The 20,851-nt window shown below is 38.1% G+C and overlaps 1 protein-coding gene across 1 annotated transcript in view; it reads right to left on the reverse strand.

The window, feature by feature from the left end:
• NKAIN3 (sodium/potassium transporting ATPase interacting 3) overlaps positions 1–20,563 on the reverse strand; it is a 279,433-nt gene extending 258,870 nt beyond the window's left edge. The window contains exons 1-3 of the mRNA XM_065398298.1: positions 20,498–20,563; positions 20,270–20,407; positions 8,091–8,171 (exon numbers count right to left, since the gene is read on the reverse strand). Of these exons, the coding sequence (XP_065254370.1) occupies positions 8,091–8,171; positions 20,270–20,407; positions 20,498–20,563 (285 nt within the window). The remainder of the gene's footprint in view (positions 1–8,090; positions 8,172–20,269; positions 20,408–20,497) is intronic.
• Positions 20,564–20,851: the final 288 nt, after the last annotated feature.

Consider the following 20,851-nt stretch of genomic DNA (forward strand, 5'->3'; position numbering starts at 1 on the left):
AAGGGCTCTTTAATCTAGCAGAAAAAGTCATAACAAAAACCAATGTCGAGAAGCTAAAGCCAGAGAAATTCAAATTAGAAGTAAGGCACAAATTTTAACAGTGAGGGCCATTGGAACAAATTACAAAGGGAAGTGGTGAATTCTCCATCTCTTGATTTCTTCAGATCAAGACTGGATGCCTTTCTGCAGATATGCTTTAGCCAAACACAAGTTATTGGGCTAAATACAGGGGTAAATGGGTGAAATTTAATGGCTGTGATACACAGGTGGTCTGACATGATGATCTAATGGTCCTCTAGTAGCCCTAAATTCTATGAATCTATAACTCTGGATGTTCTTCTTGTCCATATAAATGTCCACTCCCTTTTTGAATCCTGCTAAGTTCTTGCTCTCAACGATACCTTGTGACAGTGAATTCTGAGGGTGGTTTCAGTAAGAGTCTGCAGAGTACTACAAGATGAGGCTGTCCTACCTCCTTCCTTTGAATTGCTACACAATTTGGGATTTTTTTTCTTTGGGACAATTTAAATTATTCAGATACTATAAAAGTCTTGAAAATTTCTGCCAAAAGCTGACAGTAATGGTCATGTACACCAACGAATATTTAGCCAGCTTTTTATACTGTACCTGTCACAGTGGTAGCTGAGAATCTGGCTAGCCAAATGAAGATGGGTCATATGGGATGTCAGTTTTAAAATTAAAAATCAAGGTGTTATAAAAGAAAATGAATTCTATTTAAAGCAATATTGCACAAATGTCTCTAACTGTATGTAATCCTATGCTCACTGTAAATGTCAGCTGAAAAATATGAAATTCTCTTTTTGCACCATCTGGAATGTATTCCTAATTAAGATCCTCAGCAATGTAATTGTATCCGCTAAACACACTAATTAACATCAGAATGACATCTTCTTCAGTCTGAGTGGCATTTATTGGTGTCCTGTTTGTTCCTATGATGTTTTTCCAGAATGACCTTATGTTCAACTTGTACCACCAAAGGTTCAGCTAGTTGCATGATTAACTCTCTTTCCAAGATTGAACAAATATTTCATTATAACTTAAATGGCACTGTAGTTTTACTGAAGTTCTCCAAAGTGGATCATCACAGATCAGACAGCGGGTATATTTGAGTAGTTGTCTGATTTTGCTACTACCACCAAGATCTGCACCTGCGGCACATCTAAAATGCCAAAATAAAACCAAAAGACAGCTGCTTCTTCTGGAATAAAAGTGTATGGGCATTGTACTACTTGAATTTTATAATGATGTAATTCCATAAACATCAGTGCGGTTACACTGGTGTAAAACTAGAGCCATATTCCTAGTAAGTTAGAATTGTTCTATTATTTAATTACCTGTTATTTTTAAGAGAGCACGAGTTAAGTATTTCCTGCCAATGTATTGTACAGGTAACAATGATTTCAGTGCGTTTTAAAGTTAGTAGCATGAATTGTATTTATTCTCTTTTTTGTATTGAATAATGTAAACTACATATTAAAAAGACAATATACTTTTGCACAGCTACACAATTACAAACCCACAATCCTTTGCTAACATACGTCTAATTTTTTGCAGTAACAGTTACTGTACTGTAATCATAAAGCAATGCATGCAGCTTCTGTTGAAGCATATACTAATGATGTTAACTGAACTTTAGAAATTACTGTTTAACTACCATTGAAGGGCATACCATCATTGCACAGAATTTTTGATTAACAGTTCCTACTGCCACCCAAGGCCAGAGTCATTATTTTGAAGCTCTGAAATGTTTCTGCATGACGTTCCTAACATAACTTAGCGGTAAATTGGGTTCCAGGTTTATTGCCAAAGTAGTTAAAAACTTCAAAAGGTTGGTGTTTGAACAGAACATTAGGGAAAAATACTACATACAATTCACTTAACATATTATTTCCCTTTATTGTGTAGGAGCAGCAGGGGAAGAAGGGGACAATATTCATAAAGAAGGGCATGCCAGAACTTTATTTTCTGGGGAAAATACAATCTGTTAGACCTCTGCTGTAGGAAACGGTACAACTATTATTAAATATGTGGAATAAAAATAGACAACTGCCTTTAAATTTCATTCACTGTTTTCCTTACTAAAGATGTCTGAAATGAGAGAAAGAACTGCATCAGACAACAGATGAAAGTAAGACTGGGCTTGATTCTAATTTCATTTATGCTAGTATAGCTTCATTGAGTTCAGTGGTGTTACTCCTGATTTATTTACACTGATATACAAGTAAGGGAAGACTCAGGCCCATTACTTGTAATAAAACAAACAATTCAGAAGCATGTTTATCACTTCTGGAGTAATAAAGAGTGCAAGGTGGAAAAGGTTCTAAAGTTCCGAAGAACAAGAAAGTGAAAAATACTCCTTTTATCCCATCTAATTCATGCAAATTGTGGTTTCATGGGGGTAGATTAGGAAGAGCCAATATGTTACTTAATGCTGCAACATACATTAATTTATGACTCACAGAAACCCAAAAAACAGGCTAGTGCCTGTAACCAAACCAATCAGCTTAGACGTGTGAGATCTGTGTTGCGTATAACACAGGAGATATTGACAAGTGATGGCATCAACTGAAGCAGATAGACAGTGGAAACGTAGAAGATGAGTAAATAATGGGTATGCAGTTCCAAATCCCAGGAGAGATCCTAACCAAAAGCAACTGATGTGAATCAGAGATGTATGGAAAGAAATGCTCAGCAGACTTGGTCATGAATGTATGTACCATGTCTAATAGCAAACACATACCCTATTATCACTATCATCTCTGAAATGATGTTCTCACTGGTAGACTTGTTGTAAATTGGAATGATTATATTCAATTAAAAATACATCAGAGTAAAAAGAACAAATCATATCCATACCCGATGTATTACCTATTCAGGACTGAACTGTAACAGCAACAGTGCCCCACACCTAGGAGCATACATCTGAACACCAAATGGCATCCATCTTCATGCATACCTGATCCACTGTTTGTTGCCTGAATTATAACAATATGAAATCCATATTACAAACGAGTCTTATATTGCATTAATCAATAGCGTATCCCACAGATGTCGACCATGGAGCCCATATTGGCACCAATGTCTGCTATGGACCCATGTGCATAGCAAAGGTGCAAGCTAAAGCTGCTGTGAGCTCCTTGGGTGAAATCCTGGCCCCACTGAAGTTAATGGGAGTCTTGCTATTGACCTCAACAGGGCCAGGATTCCACCTCTCTAACTGCTGCCATTTTAGGGGGTGGGTAAGTTTTATTTTAATTCACTGTTCTTGGATGATGTCTTGGGATTTCACTCTGACCACAGATTTTTTTTTATCAAAGCACAGAAGACATTAGTACTACAATAGGCCTTTATTATAATTTCTCATTGTAAAATAGCACCTTTTTGTAAAACCGGCTCCCTTTTGAAGATTATTAGATATAATTTGCACCATTATAAAATGTGTGTCATGCACCAGATGGAATAACTGGACTCCAGATGTAGTTTGGCTTTCATCAGGAGTGATCAGTCCATATTCCAATTCACACTGTTTTGCTTAGGAAATAACTTTAAAGCCCCATCCTTATAGCTTTTGAAGTAGGTATTAAATTAGTTCTCCTTTGGGAATTTAATTTCTATAGCGTCTGTAGCCCTTGTGGCACAGAGTACTATTTATTATAAAGGTCAGATCCTCAGCTGGTGTAAACAATATAGTTCTATTGAAATCAATGTAGCTATGTCTTTATACACCAGCTGAGGATCTAGCCCATGAATGCATCTATAGCTTTGTCTCTAACCTTCCACCTAGCCATAGAACTATCTGAAAACTTGGAAAGCTTTGATTGTTGTATCTATTTAACAAATACCATAAAAGATAGATATGTGGAAAAGTGTTTTATTAATTATGGTTATTTAATTTATGCAAAATTCATACTGGCTTCAATAGGAGGGTTAAGTCTAAATATAAAGTACCAAAGCTATAGCTTAGAGTTCTTTACCCAATTGAGGACCAGAGGCTAAATTGTCATTTAAGGTAATCAGAGAAACAGATTCCTAGAAGAATAGCAATTATTTGCCATGCAAATACTTGCTCAAAGCTGACATATATCACAGACATAGTTGACAAAGAGCTTAACCTTGAAAGCCAACCTAAAAATGAACCCTGAGCGAGACAAAGATCACACTAAATTAGACATGATGAAGAAAAACTGATTAAACTAGATAGAAACATCCATGAACAGAAAGAAGAATATATCAACCTTGGATAGCCACTTAGATGAGATATAGAAAATAGATATGAAAATCAAAATGTGCTAAGCTGAAGCACTCTACAGGGAGAAGGTGGGCACCATGAATAGTCATCTTCAGCTTAACTGCAGCGGAAGGAAAGTCTCCATCAAAGTATGTGTATGGATAGCATATGACTCAGAGATATTATCCACCCTCAGGGAAAGTTTGCCACTATATATAGAAGTAGAAAAGCTCAATAATAGGAACCAATAAATATTTCCATTATTGTAAACTGCTGTCAAAGGAAAAACATCCTTAATAAAGACAAATCCACTAGCAGGACACTGCTAACCAACCAACAAATGTATTTTCAAAATGGGCACAAAATTCTGGAACGAGCTACAGAGGTGGGAATATTGACTGTGCATATTAACTGAATGAAATCTTTTTACAAAGTAAAATGTTTGCAAAATAATAAATTGGTGGTATTGAAGGGCCTGTGTATAATATGTAGCAGTTCCCCTGGTTATACCCTTTAAGGAATTTCTAGTAGATCTTCAAAATGGTGGTTTGTGCCTCTTGTGGAGGTGGAGTAATTATGCCGATGGGAGAGCAATCTCCCATCGGCATAGAGCATCTTCGCCAGACATGCTACAGCAGCACAGCTGCATCAGTGCAGTGCTTCTAGTGTAGACCTGCCCTAAGAAATTTTTACTAAAATTGCCATTTTTTGCTACCACAAATTCATTTCCTCTGGTGACAGTAATGATGGTGAAAGTGCCTGAGTACTCACAGAGTTCCAGGTGGCTGTTGGCTCAAACTGTGCTCAGATCAAGTATTTGTGATATGACACTTAAAACACAGGCAGTTGCTGGGTGGGAAATTTGTGCTACTCCCACCCCCAAAAAAGCAACAGAAACAAAACATTTTCATTTTCATCAAAATTGTTCCACCATTATTGGGTGGTGGTGGCTGGGGGGAGGGGGGTTAGCAGTCAAAAATTAAATTGTTTTGACAATTTTTGCTTGATGAAACCTGAAAAATATTGTCAACAATGGATATTTCCTGCAGAAATTTCCATTTCCATAAGATAGCCATCGTCTGTCCAAAAATCTTTGACAGATAGTTTTTTACTTGCTCTACTACTATTGCTACTGCCTTGCCTATACTAGTGTTTCCACCATATTTGCCTCTCGATAAGCTGAATCATTGATAGTAAAGGTGAAAATGTTTAGTTAAAATGCTCTATGGTAATATTCTGTCTCCACTGAAGTCAATGACAAAACTTCATTGATTTCTATAAGGTTAGGCTTTCACTTCTGCTATAGAAAAGGCCTTACTTAGTTGGTATGTCTGATGTTCATGTAGTCACCTGCATAATTTTTAGACATGTCCAAAAAGAACTCCAAATTCTAGAGCTCATTCTTTTTAGCATATGTGCAACATGCATCAGGTGGCACGTGACCAGGATTCATCACCAAATTTGGTCTGCTGGTTGGATCAGTAGCTTCCCCAGCCCGGGGCAGGTACTGATGGGGAGTGTGACGTGAATGCTGAGCTCACTGGACAATAGGAATTCCCTCGCTATATTAATTTACTGTATTGCAAACTTGGGGCCAGATATTGCTCTCATTGAAGTCCACTGTGAAACCGCAACTGACTGTAATGGGGACAACATTTTCCACATCTCTTTGTTCTAAAACATCTCTTTCCACATCTCTTTGTTCTGAAATTCTAATAGTTCTAGATGAGGGATCAGCAACCTTTGGCACGCGGCCCTTCAGGGAAATCCGCTGGCGGGCCGAGACAGTTTGTTTACTTGCAGCATCCACAGGTACGGCCGGTTGCAGCTCCCACTGGCCGCAGTTCGCCATTCCAGGCCAATGGGGACTGCGGGAAGCGGCGGCCAGCACATCCCTCAGCCCATGCCACTTCCCACAGCCCTCATTGGCCTGGAACGGTGAACCGCGGCCTGTGGGAGCTGCGATCAGCCGAACCTGCAGACCCTTCAAGTAAACAAACCGTCTTGGCCCGTCAGCAGATTTCCCTGATGGGCCGCGTGCCAAAGGTTGCTGATCCCTGTTCTAGACCATGAGGTAAGAATTCTAACAGACATAAAAAAGTTAGCCTAAGTAGCAAGAATGAAAATAATATTATTTTAAATCCTTTGAGTAGTAAAATTGTGATATTATTCCACCACACTGTGATTTATCATACACTGTTAGTAAGACCACCCAAAATTGGAGTACAATAGTGAAACTGAATGGCGAACATTTTTAATTCATATATGCTGTTTTTAACACAGCCATCACTGTGACCTTCAAAAGGTCACTGAAGTCAATGGAAAGACTACTATTGATTTGGATAAGCTAAGGATCAGACTTTAGAGTATTAAAATTCTTCATAATACACTTATGTTTTCTAGGCAATTGGTGAAAAGTATCAGCAAAGGTCATCACACAACTGGTATAAAAATAAACTTTTCTTAACTTGTGGTCACTTTAATGCTAAAGTATAAGTAGTAAAGAAAAATTATATTGGTGACTTATTACCAATCTGTCATTCTTGTGGGATATTATGTGTGATGTCTATATTCATCTCATAGATTCATGGATTTTAAAGGATCAGTATCAACATCTAGTCTGCCCTTTTGCATAGCATCAGCCCAGTAATTCCTGCATTAATCAGGAAACCCCTGGTTGAGCTGCAGCATCTCTTTTAGAAAGAAAGCATATTTGCAGATGGGAGAAGAATAGCTCCAGCTTCTAATTTAAAAGTTTTATCAACAAACAAAGAGAAGCCCATCTCTGGCTATACTGAAGCAAATTTTCAATTGATTTCTTACTGCGTGGCTAAATTACATTTTCTTTGTTATAAAATGGACTTCACCAGATCTTTTGTTCAACAAATACTGTGATGACTTTTCCTGATTAATAATAAAGAATCTAATCCACAAATGATCTCATGTTAGCCAGTTGAAGTTTGTACTTTTATAAGATAATAGTATGAATTCACAGCCATGTACTTAATATTGCCAAGACTGAGAAGGTTAGTAGCCATACTAATTCTAAGAATGTTTTTCCTTTGTGTTAATGGGGTACAGTGTTCTATATCATGTCCATATGAATATGGCAAATAAATTAATTTTGTTGAGTTTGTTATGCTAGGATGAAAATCAGAGGATGTTGTACAGAAGTCACTGTGGATACAATGTGGTTAACTATAAACTATATCGACATAAGTGCTACATAAGTGTACATTGATGCTTGCAGCAAACACTTCTGCTCTAATCAGGACTTTGAAAAAGGAATCAGCAAACGAAAGTATTGAGTACCGAGTAAAGGAAAGCTTGACTCATGTGCAAAAATGTCATCTTTTCCTGTGCAATTTTGTTTTACCGAATTAGCATTTTTACACTGAGACCAATATGTTCAACAAGTTGTCTCATTAACCTTATTAATCAATCTCTTTAGTTGCTTTCAAAACAGCCCCAGAACATTCAGGACCATATTTCATGTACTCATTCAAAGCATCTGCTAAAGAGATATTGTATGTTTTTTAACAAACAGAATAATCGTCAACCTGATAAAATGGATTCAGCAGCAAGCTTTACTTTAGAGAGACACAGATGTTCAGTTTAATTACATTTACTTATTTCCAATCTATGAATATTTACTACTACAGACAAGTTGATATACTGGAGTTCTAGCTAGAAAAAAAACAACCTTTGAAGCTCTGATTACATGTAAAAAGAGCACACTAATTTTTCTCCTGGATCTAGTAATTTAGAACACTCTACATTGCTGCTATCGAAGTACAATCATTTGCTCCCCCAGAACCCTCAAGAATTATAAGGGACCTACCTTAGAAAGCCCGCCTACTTCCAAATAGAAGCAGATAATGAAAACATTCCAGGTGACCCAGAGGGCAGTCCACACCGTGTACTAGACAAAAAGCCAGATGACAGCAAAAAAGAAAGAAAAATAAAATGTGAAGATGGAAAGGCTTTATACTGAGCAGATCAATACTTTTTTTTAGAAAATATATCAATAAATATAGTTCTTCTAGGAACCAAAAAACAGGAAGAGTCCAGAAACAGAGTTCTCCTGGCTCAAGTCCCTTAAGAACCATAGCAAATTACAAATCCAATATTCTCTCCTGCTCTAAATACATACCAATAAAAATTAGATTTATTTTTATGATGTTAGACTAGCCTCTTGATACCAGTTAATTCCAAAATGCTGACTTGATCACTGTTTTTTATGCATTTGTGACTCATGTGTATATCATTATTCTGCTCTGTTGCTGGAAATCCCAGAACAGTACAGTAATTTAGGTGTGCTATACCCTGCTAAATGTTTAGAGGAAACAAGTAGGAAAAAACCCACAAACAAACAAGAAGCCCCATTAGTCTGGTGCATGGATTTGCAGTGTTTTTGAAGCCATGTTGGTCCCAAGATATTAGAGAGACAAGGCAGGTGAGTTAGTATCTTTTATTGGAGCAACTTATATTGGAGAAAGGGACAAGCTTACCAGTCCCCAGACCTGAAGAAGAGTTCTGTAAAACTCATAAGCTTGTCCCTTCCACCAACAGAAGTTGCTCCAATGAAAGATATGACCTTATCTATTGTGTTTCTCTGATATTTGGATGTCATTTGAAATCATCAGGCAGGTGAAATTAAAGCTAAGCTTAGTTTCCATGAACTTTCTTCCAGTAAAAGGTATTTTAACAAGAAGTTATGGTATCTTTTCAACTGACCATGACAGCCCTGTCTGTTTGTTGGTTTTGTTTTTTTCCCTCATATTTGCCAAGAAGTAGACAGCAGAACAAATTCAGAACTGGCATGAATGGGTATAATTCTGAAATCAATGGCACTGCACCGACTTACACCACAGTTCAGTTCGGTCCCGTGAATTTAAAGGTAGCAAGAAACTTAGGCCATGACCCTACAATGAGCTCCAGGGAGATGGACTCCTGAGGCGACATGGATCTCCTCTGGGGACCCTGGCACTCCATGCTGGTGCAGGGATCTGTTCACACAGAGCACATTGCATGATTGGAAAATCAATTTTTATTACTATCCAGATGCTGTTTACAATGGGAATGCACAATTTCCCTATGTGGTATTGTGAAACTTTGCAAAATTAGCTATCCAAATGTTCTAGTTCAGAACCATTTATGTATGAAGAGCTAATTGCACAAGAAGCAATGCTGGAGCTACACCCAACTAAACTGTGTAATGAGACGCTGCAATGGCATTGCCACTTTACATTTACAGCTTTACAATGGAGAATTGCACTTAGCAGCTTTGAGGGTCTAATTTGGTGTGACCTGCTCAGGATAACATGCTATTGTTTTGCCTCAATATACTCTCTAAAACCAAATACCCTAATCTCCAATATGCCCGATCCCTTTTCTAATCCAATGATACTGTTAGTTTGACTTTGTTGTATAATTTTTATTATGTTTCTTTCTTCCTCCTCCTCCCTGAGGTCTATAATGAAAAGATTCATATGAAGGGGGTTGATCTTTTTCATAGACCCCTGTACTTCCGTGGCTTCTATACACAAAACAGGTTAGTTAGTTAAATTTAATTTGTTATAATGTATAGTACCCATGTGGCTTGAGGATAACTATTACGTCAATGGCAAAGAATTACTGTACAAAGTAAGAGCAACAGACCTGGCCAATCTCCTGTATGTTACAGAGAAGATCAGTGTACTAACTGAGGCCTGCTTTTAACCTTTTATTTAAACAGCAATAAAATTGTTAAAATTACTGTGGTCTATCTGCAGTAAAGGTTTTGGCTTTTTATCGTTATTATTTACTTAAATGGGATAGTGTCATTTTCATCACATACAGACTTTGCATTAACTCACTACAGACTCTATATCAAAGGCAATAACTGATTTATATGTATGCAGTAACCAAGTTGTGATGTGATGTGATGTGTATCTTCGGTGCACAGAGCAGCTAATACCAATGTGCCAGAATTTTACTCAGGTTTAGCCATAATGATTCATAAAAGCAGATTTCAAAATAGACAGGGGAAATCCATTTTTTAAAACCATATTAGAGAACTGCACAGGTCTACATTAACATGTCAACTGATACTTAGTAGTAATGAGACAGCTGCTTCATCCTTCATCCTTCATACCAGGACAAATCCCGCAAGACCTGATCCTGGTCCCCCTAGCTTCATTTCCAGAAATGTGTTGATTGAAATTTCCAAAATAAATTCAGCCTGAGGTGGACACCGATCATGGACAATTTCAGCCCAAATAGTTAACATTTGGCAAAGTTATAAGCAACTGAAAATAGGATCATATAATGGGAAACATCAGGCAACCTTAATAATAGGCCACTAGCTCTGTGTAAAATATTTCATGAGGGAGACTTGCTTGTTTAAATTTGTTTCTTTTTCTCTTTTGAAATTCTGCTTTTTTATATATAGGTCTGAGACAGAATTGATATATATCTATAAATATATCTATAAAGCTATATCTATAAATATGTACAAATTAATATAATAATAATGGAACATTTATATAGCTCCTTTCATTCTGAGGGGTCTCAAAGCATTTTGCATATTTAAACTGATACAGAAATTACATTTAATCCCCCAGTGCATTGCAGCCATTTTTGGAGTAAAACACAGCAACTGTTTAACAATGCCCAGTGCCACTAAGCAGTTTAGGACAAAAAGTGTGCAACCGAAAGGTAGGAAGTTCCGGGGTTTGTATTTGACTAGGATACTGAGATTGATACTTTAGTTTTTATGAAAAATGGCCATAAGTAGCCATTCAATTTTATATCTCATCTGAAATGCAGTACCTCCAGTAACACAGTGTCCCTGACTCTATAACAGTATATTGGCTCAGTGCTAATTCAAGGGAAGAAAGGCAACTACTGAGTCATACATCTAGGTGTGCCCTGGAGGTATCACAAGTATTGACAGAGCCCAACTCAACTTAATTTATGAGAGATGAGCAGGAATCATAGAACAAGGCAATATGATAGAACATGAATACTGTCAGGGCAGGATTTACCAAAGTATTATAGACAGTATCACAAAGCAGCTTTGAATACCTAAATATTATACACGTTTTTGAAGCTGTAAGGTTCTGTGTGGAATGACTTTTCCTTGATCAATGTATATGGCATTTCTATATGTCCTAATTTCTTTCTGTTTTAAATCTAACTCTCTCTAGGTGTTTATACTGCACACATCACTAGGCTATAACAGCACCTCATATATCATATTATTTAATTGAGTAAATTAAGCTAATTAGATCCACTCTCAGTTTAGGTTAAAGTGTCTTATTTTCACATCTCATTGTACAATAATGCATTTATGCTGAGCTGGGCCAGGTCTTAACCATATGACTCATCATTCTGAGTGTTTTTCAACTTCATCACAGTGCTAGGGAAAAAAAAAACTTTAACAAGTATTCTGTTAGCATTATTAATTGATCCAAACAGGTTAGAAATATTGCTAGCTATGGGAGTTCTGTGAAGAAAGGAAAATAATGTATAGAGAAATGGACCATGGTGTAACTTCACAGCTGTGTGATTAGTATATTACATTGTGGGTTAGAATTCAAATTTAATTCTTCTTTGTTCTTTGCAAATTAATATTTGTATAAATTTCAGATGAGCTAATATAAGAAAATTATGAACCAGTTTTTCATTTTGATGCCCGCCGGGAACTTTGGTCAGATTAATCTCATCCACAAAGTTTTCAAGTGTCATAAATGTTGTATCTGCTAAATGACATGGTGGATTGTTTTCTGAGCTGTATTTAAATGAGAAGTTAAGAGAAAAAAAGAGTTAAAATAATGGAACTGTTTGACTTAAGATAAGCAGTATATTCAGAGTTGAGGCTGTCATTTCATTCCATCTTTCTCTCACCATCGGTTGGCTAGGTTGCACTAAAGGTCTCAGACCTTTGGAGGACATTACACAGAAGTGATGGCTGGACATGACTTCTTCCATCCTGGAAGCCCATGGGATTGTGCCTTTTCTTTCAGGTGCAGCCCTGGCCACAGTGATCCTTGCTTTCATCATGTTAAGGCAGTGTTTCCCAAACTTTCTCATGGAGTGACCCCCTTTACACTCACCTCTGTTAATGCAACCCCCGATACTTAGCATTCAGGTTGGCTTTGCACAAATGAACACCCTATTTTAATAGTCTACTTTGAAAACTATGGGTGGGTAGCCAGGCCCAGATTAACTAATGTGCATTCAGTGCACTTGCATAGGGCCCCCATTTGAGAGGCTCCCCTGACCACCAAACCAAAGAAAAAAAGGAACGGGGAACTAGTGGCCTGGGGACCACATCCAGCCCACCAGATCATTTTATTTGGCCTGCCACCTCATGTGCCTGCCACCCCACTTTCCGATCTCACCATGTTGGCTCCTGCATCCTCCACATGGAGCCAGTGACCTGGTGCTGGCCAGAGAAGGCATGCTGCCACGGATGCTGTGAGAGTGCTCTGTTGTTTCAGGTGCAGTTAATGTTGCTTAGCTGCCCCTAGCACTGTTTGCTTAGAAGCTTTCTCGCATTTTCTTTTTTCCCCTCATCTCGTGACCCTCCTAGTACCCTTTTGCAAAAACTGCTGCCTTAAAGACAATAGTGCATCTACTATAACATGTGTTAGCTGGCCCAATTGTGAAGGGCACCCAGAAGCAGCATGTAGCAACCTGTTTGCCAAATGGGGCAAAGAAACAAGAACATGCCACAATTATTAATAAACTTAACACTACATTGGGGGCCAGTTGAATTCAAGGTCGATTTCAGTATACTGATCCTCATGGTCAAAGATCTGAAAGACCTGTGGCCTGGATACTGCTGTAATAACTGGGCCTACAAATTTACTATAATTGTGAGCTCAGCTGTGAAAAGTGAGTGTAAGTTCATAAGATGACACAATAACCTATAACAACAAGTGTTAATGGGAAAAGATGCAAAAGTGAAACAGAAAGACTGAATTAATCAAAACAAAAAGGCCTGCTAAAATAACGCAAAGGTTATGTTAAGATCGTGCTTGGTAAACAAGAAAAGTGTGAAATTGAAAAATCAATAACCAAAACTGGTGTTTCAGAAACTGGGTAAACTTGGTGGACAAATAATGAGGGGATGGGCTATTGCCAACCACTCCCATTTTTCAGTCTCTAAAGAAAGAAACTTTGCAGAGAAAAAATGGCTACTGGAGTGAATTTCACCATCATGGCTGCCACCTTAACATCTCCTGGGACCCCAGGCCTTCATTATCTCGATCCTGAGAGATGTCCTGATCAGACTGGGACAGTCCGAGGACCCAGATGATATCACCACCTCTACTAGCGCCATCTAAATCCTGAATACCAACTGGGACGTTGATACTTTGTCTCTCCCCTCCACATACATGTGTCCTTTCCGTGCCCCCCCCCCCTTATTTCTTCTCTTTCTATCCCTCTCCTTTTGCCTTCTGTCTAATAAAAGTCTGGCTTAGATGGCCAAGACTGTATATCCTGCAGCATTACTGTAAGCTTGTGACCAGAAAGATCCAACTAAAAGCCAAGTCCTGAACATCCTGATGCTGGTACAAGTTTACCAGATCTCAGAGTGGCTGATGAGACCATGTGTTGCGCCTGTGTTTTTCCAGCTGGGAGGTTGCAGTGAAAGTCAGCAGCATGGACTAGAGCTGCATTTTCTATCTTTGCTGTTCTTCTCTTCTCCATTTTGTGTGTGTTCATCTTTTAGGAAACTTTAACAGCAGCAGCAACAAGGACAGCTCCAGCCCATCTCAAATGACTTATTCTCTTTTTCTCAAAAAGGACAGATATATTTGATGCCATCTAAAAGATTGTCAAACAAGGGTTTTTCTCCTTCTAAAAACTCGCGCCAATTAACGGGAAAGGGAACAAAGAGGGCTGTGAAAATAAAGCCTGATTTAATACTTTACATTTCAAACACTTTAGCTGTTTTCCCCTCTTTTCCGTTTCTTTAATAAGAATTTGTAAAGGATTTTTAATGTTGTGTTTGCCATGGTACTAAGCAGGCTGAGGCCTCTGTATACCAAACCCCGAACCTTGTTTGAAACTGTTTAAGTTTGAACCATGACTGGGTTATGTTAACACCTCTGACATTTTGGGCCTATTTATTCCATCTAAATTAAATACCACAGCACCTTAGATAATAGCTGTCTCCCTGACCTGGTAGAACAATTGCAATCAGCAGAGATGCTTCAAGTGTCAGTCAGCAGGGTGGAGGTCTGAGAGACAGGGCCAGGGTTTTCTCAGAGGAAGGCTCTCAGCAGGAATTTGCTCTTGCTGAAGATCAGTCTCAGTCCAAGTTTTACAAGCTTCAGAGTATGAGGTAAGCCACATTTCCCTGCTTGGTCCTTTCCTTGACTAAGTTAAGTGCTAATCTGGCACTCTCTGATGATAAACTTATTTGGGAGGCATTTCTGAGATAGGAGAGAAGGAGAAGAATTACTCATGTAATAACAACAACAACAATTTATGCGCAGTCATACTCAGACTTGAGAGTTTTAAAGGATGCAGTGTCAGCCTTAACTCTGATTTACCTTGCTTTTGTTAAGTCAAACATTTAACACATGTATTCATTTCTTTCACAATTCCGCAATACGGTAAATGTAAAATTTGTGTGTGAAAAGCATTACAGAGGGAGCAGGGTGGGAACTGCACTGTAAATGCTCTAGGCGCAGAAAAAACACTGTCAAAGCCTCCCTTACACACAAAGGTCTGATCTATTAAAGGTCTCATGCTGAGGCCAAAGCAGGTCCTTCAAAGCGTCTGGAAAATAGTATGACATAATATTATAAAGAAAATCTACACACATATATATATACATACTATGGATCGTTATCTATTAGGAATTGATATGAAATGCTAAATACTTTACATTCTTTCCTTAGGTAGGATCAGGTAGACATAGAGGGCAATGAAAGTCACCAGGGAACACAATATACACTACCACATTTTTTTCCTGAAATAGTTGGTTGCTTTTCCAGTTAGACTGGATCTGATTAAGTCAGCTCCTGGATTTGAGTCAATTAGAGAAGATGACTCTGAAAGCCTGATTCAGTATATTTCCTCTGTTAAGTCAGTTGAGTTGAGTCCTTGTTCTAATGTGTAATACCTATCACTAAGGGACTTAGGGACAGATTTTCAAAGGCATTAAAGTGCCTAAAGATGCAGTTGAATTCCTAGTGGGATTTTCAGAAGCGCCTAAGTGAGTTAGGTGGTTAACTCCCTGTAGAAAATCCCACTAGGTCTTTAGCTACATCTTTAAGCACCCAGATATCTTTGAAAATCAGGCCCTTATTATATATTTGCAGTAAACAGATTTTGAGTTGCCAATAATCAGTCTGCTTGTCAGCAAACTTCATTTTTACCCCTATGGCCTTGGACTGTGATATAATCAGATCTCAGAATCTGACAGGCAAACCTCATCATCCCTTGGGCTGGACTCCTTCACTGTCTCTTGCCTAGCTCACAGTGGAACATATCACAAGTTAATACAGCCCAGAGCTATATGAACAAGCCTGAAGCATGCAGTAACTGACTGCATGCTTCCATACTGTGGATCCCTTTGAGGAATCTGGGGACAGCTGCAAATGGCAAAGCCCCAGGAAGCACAGGGGGGAGGCTATGTAGGACTTGAGGATCTGAGCCTGTCACTTCATTGGGAGTTTTGTCTTAGTAAAGACTGAGTAAATAAATTAAGTAATACCAGAGTGCACACAGACAATGACAGTCCAAACAAACTGCTCTATGGGTAGAGCAGGGCAGGATTTTTTTGTCAAAACAGCTTTTTGTCAAAAATGCTGATTCATCAAAACAGGAAATATTCACTGAAATGTATCCATTTTGACTACACTTTTGTTGGGTATGTTTTTCAGGTTTAGAATGGAATTTCCGGTCAAAACCAAAGAGACAGAGAACAGCTCATCCCAGCACAGCCAATCACTCATCTAGCATATGGGAGACACTGATCCAAGACCTTGCTTTGTGCCAGGGACTTGACCCTGTATCATCCACATCCCAGATAAATGTCCTACCATCAGGCTATAGAATCAGTTTCTTGCTGGCCTACTGAATATTTAATTATTGCACCAAGTGGACCAGCTTCAACAGGGGAGAGTAAGAGAGCCCCACTAGCCAATAGCCCAGCGCTCTCCTGGATTGTTGGAAACCCAGGTTCCAGTCCTTTATATGAATCAGACAGAGCAAGGACTCAAACCTTTTTATTTATGGAGTTTTGCATCTCTAATTATAAAACAACTTTTTTAGAAATGTTACCTTTAAAATGTACTTTTACACTAAAAATAATATAAAGAAACAGTTGGTTAATGTGCTGTGTTTCATCTTTTATGCTGAACAAAATGAAAGAGTTTTAACAGGGGAAGATGCACGGTTAGTGCTGGGATTGGAGGGTCAGGAGATCTGGGATTATTTCTACCTCTGCCCCAGACTTGTTGTGTAACTTTGAGCAAGACACTACGGGTATGTCTACACTTAGGGCTGGGGGGGTGATTCCCAGCTCGAGGAGACATACTCGCTCTAGCTTTCATCAAGCCAGCACGCTAAAAATAGTAGTGTAGTCTCAGTAGCACCGGCAGTGGCGAGTGGCAAGAGGGGCTACCTCAGCTGCCCTCAGTACAGACCTGTCTGGAGCCGATGGGCATGAATTTGCATGGCTAGCCTGAGCCACCAACCGTGCTACTGTGGCTATGCTACTATTCTTAGCGCTCTAGCTCTCACTGAGACAATGTAAGTGTCTCCTCGAGCTGGGAATCACCCCCCCCCCCCAGCTCCAAGTGTAGACATACCCTTAATCTCTCTGTGCCTCAGTTTTCTCACATCTGAAATGGGCAAAATAATGGGAGAGTAATGCATTCACATCTGTAAAGCACCATCCTCCAATGGAAGGAGTTAGATAAAAGTGCAGACTAATACTTTTATCACTCCCTTCTAAATTCTTTATAAATGTTCATGAAGTTTAACAAAAGTGAGTACAAAGAACCTCAATGTTATAGTCAGACCACTTTTTTCTCAGGGGAGGCCACTTTTTTTTTTTTTTAGAAATAACACAAAATTACAGGAATCAACAGCTGATTAGAAAAAACGGAAGCTTTTAAAGCATTTGACTAATGGTTTTTCCTAGTAGACATTTTTTTCATTCTTTTGTGAGAAAAGCTATTTTTACATCTCAAAATCCCTTGCTAACAACAGTACTGAGAGATTCCAAGTGCTGCCAGGTAAAAAAAGATAATATTCAACCTTTCCAATGGGGTGAGGGCAGGAGTATTTGAGGGGAAGTAGTTTTTTAAGTGGCATTGGAATTTTTGATTCCTGGCTGGATTGAGAATGTATGTTTCTCAGAGGTAATATATCTGACTTCAAGTTACATACATCAGAGGCAGGTCCTTGGTGACAATTTATACCAGTTTAGGATCAGACCCATAATATATAACAGCTATTGGCAAAGTTAGAGACGACTGGAAGAAAGTCATCTCAGGCGTCAGTGTTCTCTATGATCACAGGAATGCAGGAATTGGCATACTGTATCAGACCAGAGGTGCATCTACTCTAATATCTTGGATCCAAGAGTCGCCAGTACTAGTTGTTTAACAGAAAGGTGAAACTATATATTGGACAGTTGTGGAATAACTAGCCCATAAATAATTTTTTCCCCCCATTCCTGTCAGTTACAGGTTGGCTCATGGTTAAAAGTATGACAATTTATATCCCTCAGGTTTTTTTTTCTGTCTAGTTTAACTGTGGATATTCTCATTATCCATATAAATGTTTAATCCCTTTTTTGAATCCTATGAAAATGTTGGCCTTAATTGTGTTTAAGCATGGAAGGATTAGATATTGATTAGTAAATGTTGGTAAACGTCAATTCCACCATAAACGCACAGACCGATGAAAAAATATGTCCATCAATAATAATCAAAATTTACAGGTAGGCAAATAAAGAAAAGTGCTGCCTGAGAACTTATTAGAGTTTGATTTAAGGATATTTACTTTGGATATTTTGACATGTGATGTTGACAATTTGTGTTTTAATGGCTATAATGCTTTACCTTTTTTAATCTCAACGTCTACTGTCATTAAATAATTGTTGTCTCACTCCCCCCATAGTCTGCCCATGCATAATTTCCTGTAACTGCAAAAAATTAAATAAATGCTTAAACCCCATAATTTTGCATAACGGTGAACATTTTAATCAATAAAAAAACAAAATGCTTAAAAATAAACATAGATATTATCCTTTGAAATTATAAAAAAATAAGAATTGAATTCTGCCAAGCCTAATTATATTTTTGGCAGTAAATTCTACAGATTAACTATCCTGGATAAAGCAACGAGGAATCCTTGTGGCACCTTAGAGACTAACATAAGCCAGTGGTTCCCAAACTGGGTTTTTTGAATTCCTGGGGGTTCGCGAAATGTTACAGGGGGTTCTCGGGAAAAAATTCCCTAATGGCGGACAGAGCTGTCCCTAGGGACCCCGGGCAGCACGGGGCCAGCAGCACGGAGCCCCTGGACTTCCAAGAGCTAAGCAGATCAAAGCAAGCATATCTATCACACTGAGGAGATTTAAACTTCAAGACTCCTTATAAGAAATGGAAAGAGTGGTGGATATTTTTTGCTGTTTTAAAATTAAATAGGCAGCTAGTATTGTTTTTAAAATTACTATGAAGAACAAGTTTAAGCTTTGTTGTAACATGCGTTGTTTGCCTGGACTGAATGCTTGTGTAGGAGGAACTCTTTGAGTTGACTTCTTAAATACCTTCATGTTGTTTCACATCTGATACTCCTTGATGAAACATAGGAGCCTTGTCTTATAACAGACTTATTCAAAGTGATACAAGCTACGAAAGTGAGATCTTGGAAGAGTGTTGCCGTTTTCATAATGTAATAAAAATACCGTAATGATAAATAATAATTAATAATAAATAGTGTATAATAAGATTGTCATAAAAACAAATTTTATATTTCCAAGTTCACTGCTTTTATAATTTATACTCAGGTAACGGAGAAAACCCCTGGAAATATTCATTTTTTAGGAGGGGGTTCACGAGACTTGACATTTTAGTGAAAGGGGTTCACAGGTTATTAAAGTTTGGGAACCACTGGCATAAGCTTTAGTGGGCTAAAACCCAGTTCATCAGATGTTACATTCAGACCAGTTTTTTCTCAGGGGAGGCCACTTATTTCTTAAAAAAAAACAACAACAACAAAACAAAACAAAACCCACAAAATTACAGGAATCAACAGTTGATTAGAAAAAACTGAAGCTTTTAAAGCATTTGTCTAATGATTTTCCCCAGTAGACATTTTTTTCATTCATTCATTCATTCATTTATTCATTCATTCATCAGGTGAAGTGGGTTTTAGCCCACGAAAGCTTATGCCCACATAAATTTGTTAGTCTCTAAGGTGCCACAAGGACTCCTCGTTGTTTTTGCTGATACAGACTAACACGGCTACCACTCTGAAACCTACTGCCCTGGATAATTTTCTATACCTCAAAACCAGATCTCATTTACTGAGCCATAAGTTTCAAAATGATGGATAACTGGAGACCTTAAAAGATAATGCAGAAAGGATCATTCATATGTTTTCTAGCATAACATATATGTTTTGTAATTTAAGAGGTTTTAAAGCAGGGGTAGGCAAACTATGGCACGCATGCCAAAGGCGGCACGTGAGCTGATTTTTAGTGGCACTCACACTGCCTGGGTCCTGGCCACCGGTCCAGGGGGCTCTGCATTTTAATTTAATTTTAAATGAAGCTTCTTAAACATTTTAAAAACCTTATTTACTTTACATACAACAATAGTTTAGTTATATATTATAGACTTATAGAAAGAGACCTTCTAAAAATGTTACAATGTATTACTGGCACGCGAAACGTTAAATTAGAATGAATAAATGACGACTCGGCACACCACTTCTGAAAGGTTGCCGACTCCTGTATTAAAGCCTACTATGAACACAAAGTAAATAAGAGAGACTTACCACAACTATGTATCGAGGCCTAAACTGGATGGTTCCAAACAAACCCAATATGACAATTATTATTTGTAGAAAATTGCCAAGAATAGGAGCCCACTGGAAGCCAAGAAAGTCAAAGATCTGCCTCTCTAATGCAGCCAGCTGTAAGGAAACACATAACAAGATATTAACAGTTTAATTTGGGGTTAGTCAGAATATTTGTTATTTTTATGTCATTGCATCAGACTCTACCAGATTGACTTTGATTGGAGTTCTGTGGAGGTTGAAATTCTGGGAGCTGGACTGATAACTGAACATTTTTGCTTAACTCATATACCAATTATTTTAATGATGGGGCACATAAAAATATTTCTAGTTACATTGCCCCCTGGCTGATTTCAGTATTGTCTCACAGCTTAGCAGATAAACAAAGACTGGTAAATTCTCATCCAGAATTAACTTGTCCTGGTCTGCTGGGAGCAACGTTTGATTATATTTATTTATTTAAATACAAAAATTTTTCAAACAGCTATCAGTATAGATAATGTCATCGCGTTTCCCTCACTGTTATCATCATCCTCCCTCCCCTATTTCCTTCATTTTGTT

The sequence above is a fragment of the Emys orbicularis genome, chromosome 2 (genome assembly GCF_028017835.1).
Source record: "Emys orbicularis isolate rEmyOrb1 chromosome 2, rEmyOrb1.hap1, whole genome shotgun sequence".
Lineage (NCBI taxonomy): Eukaryota > Metazoa > Chordata > Testudines > Emydidae > Emys > Emys orbicularis.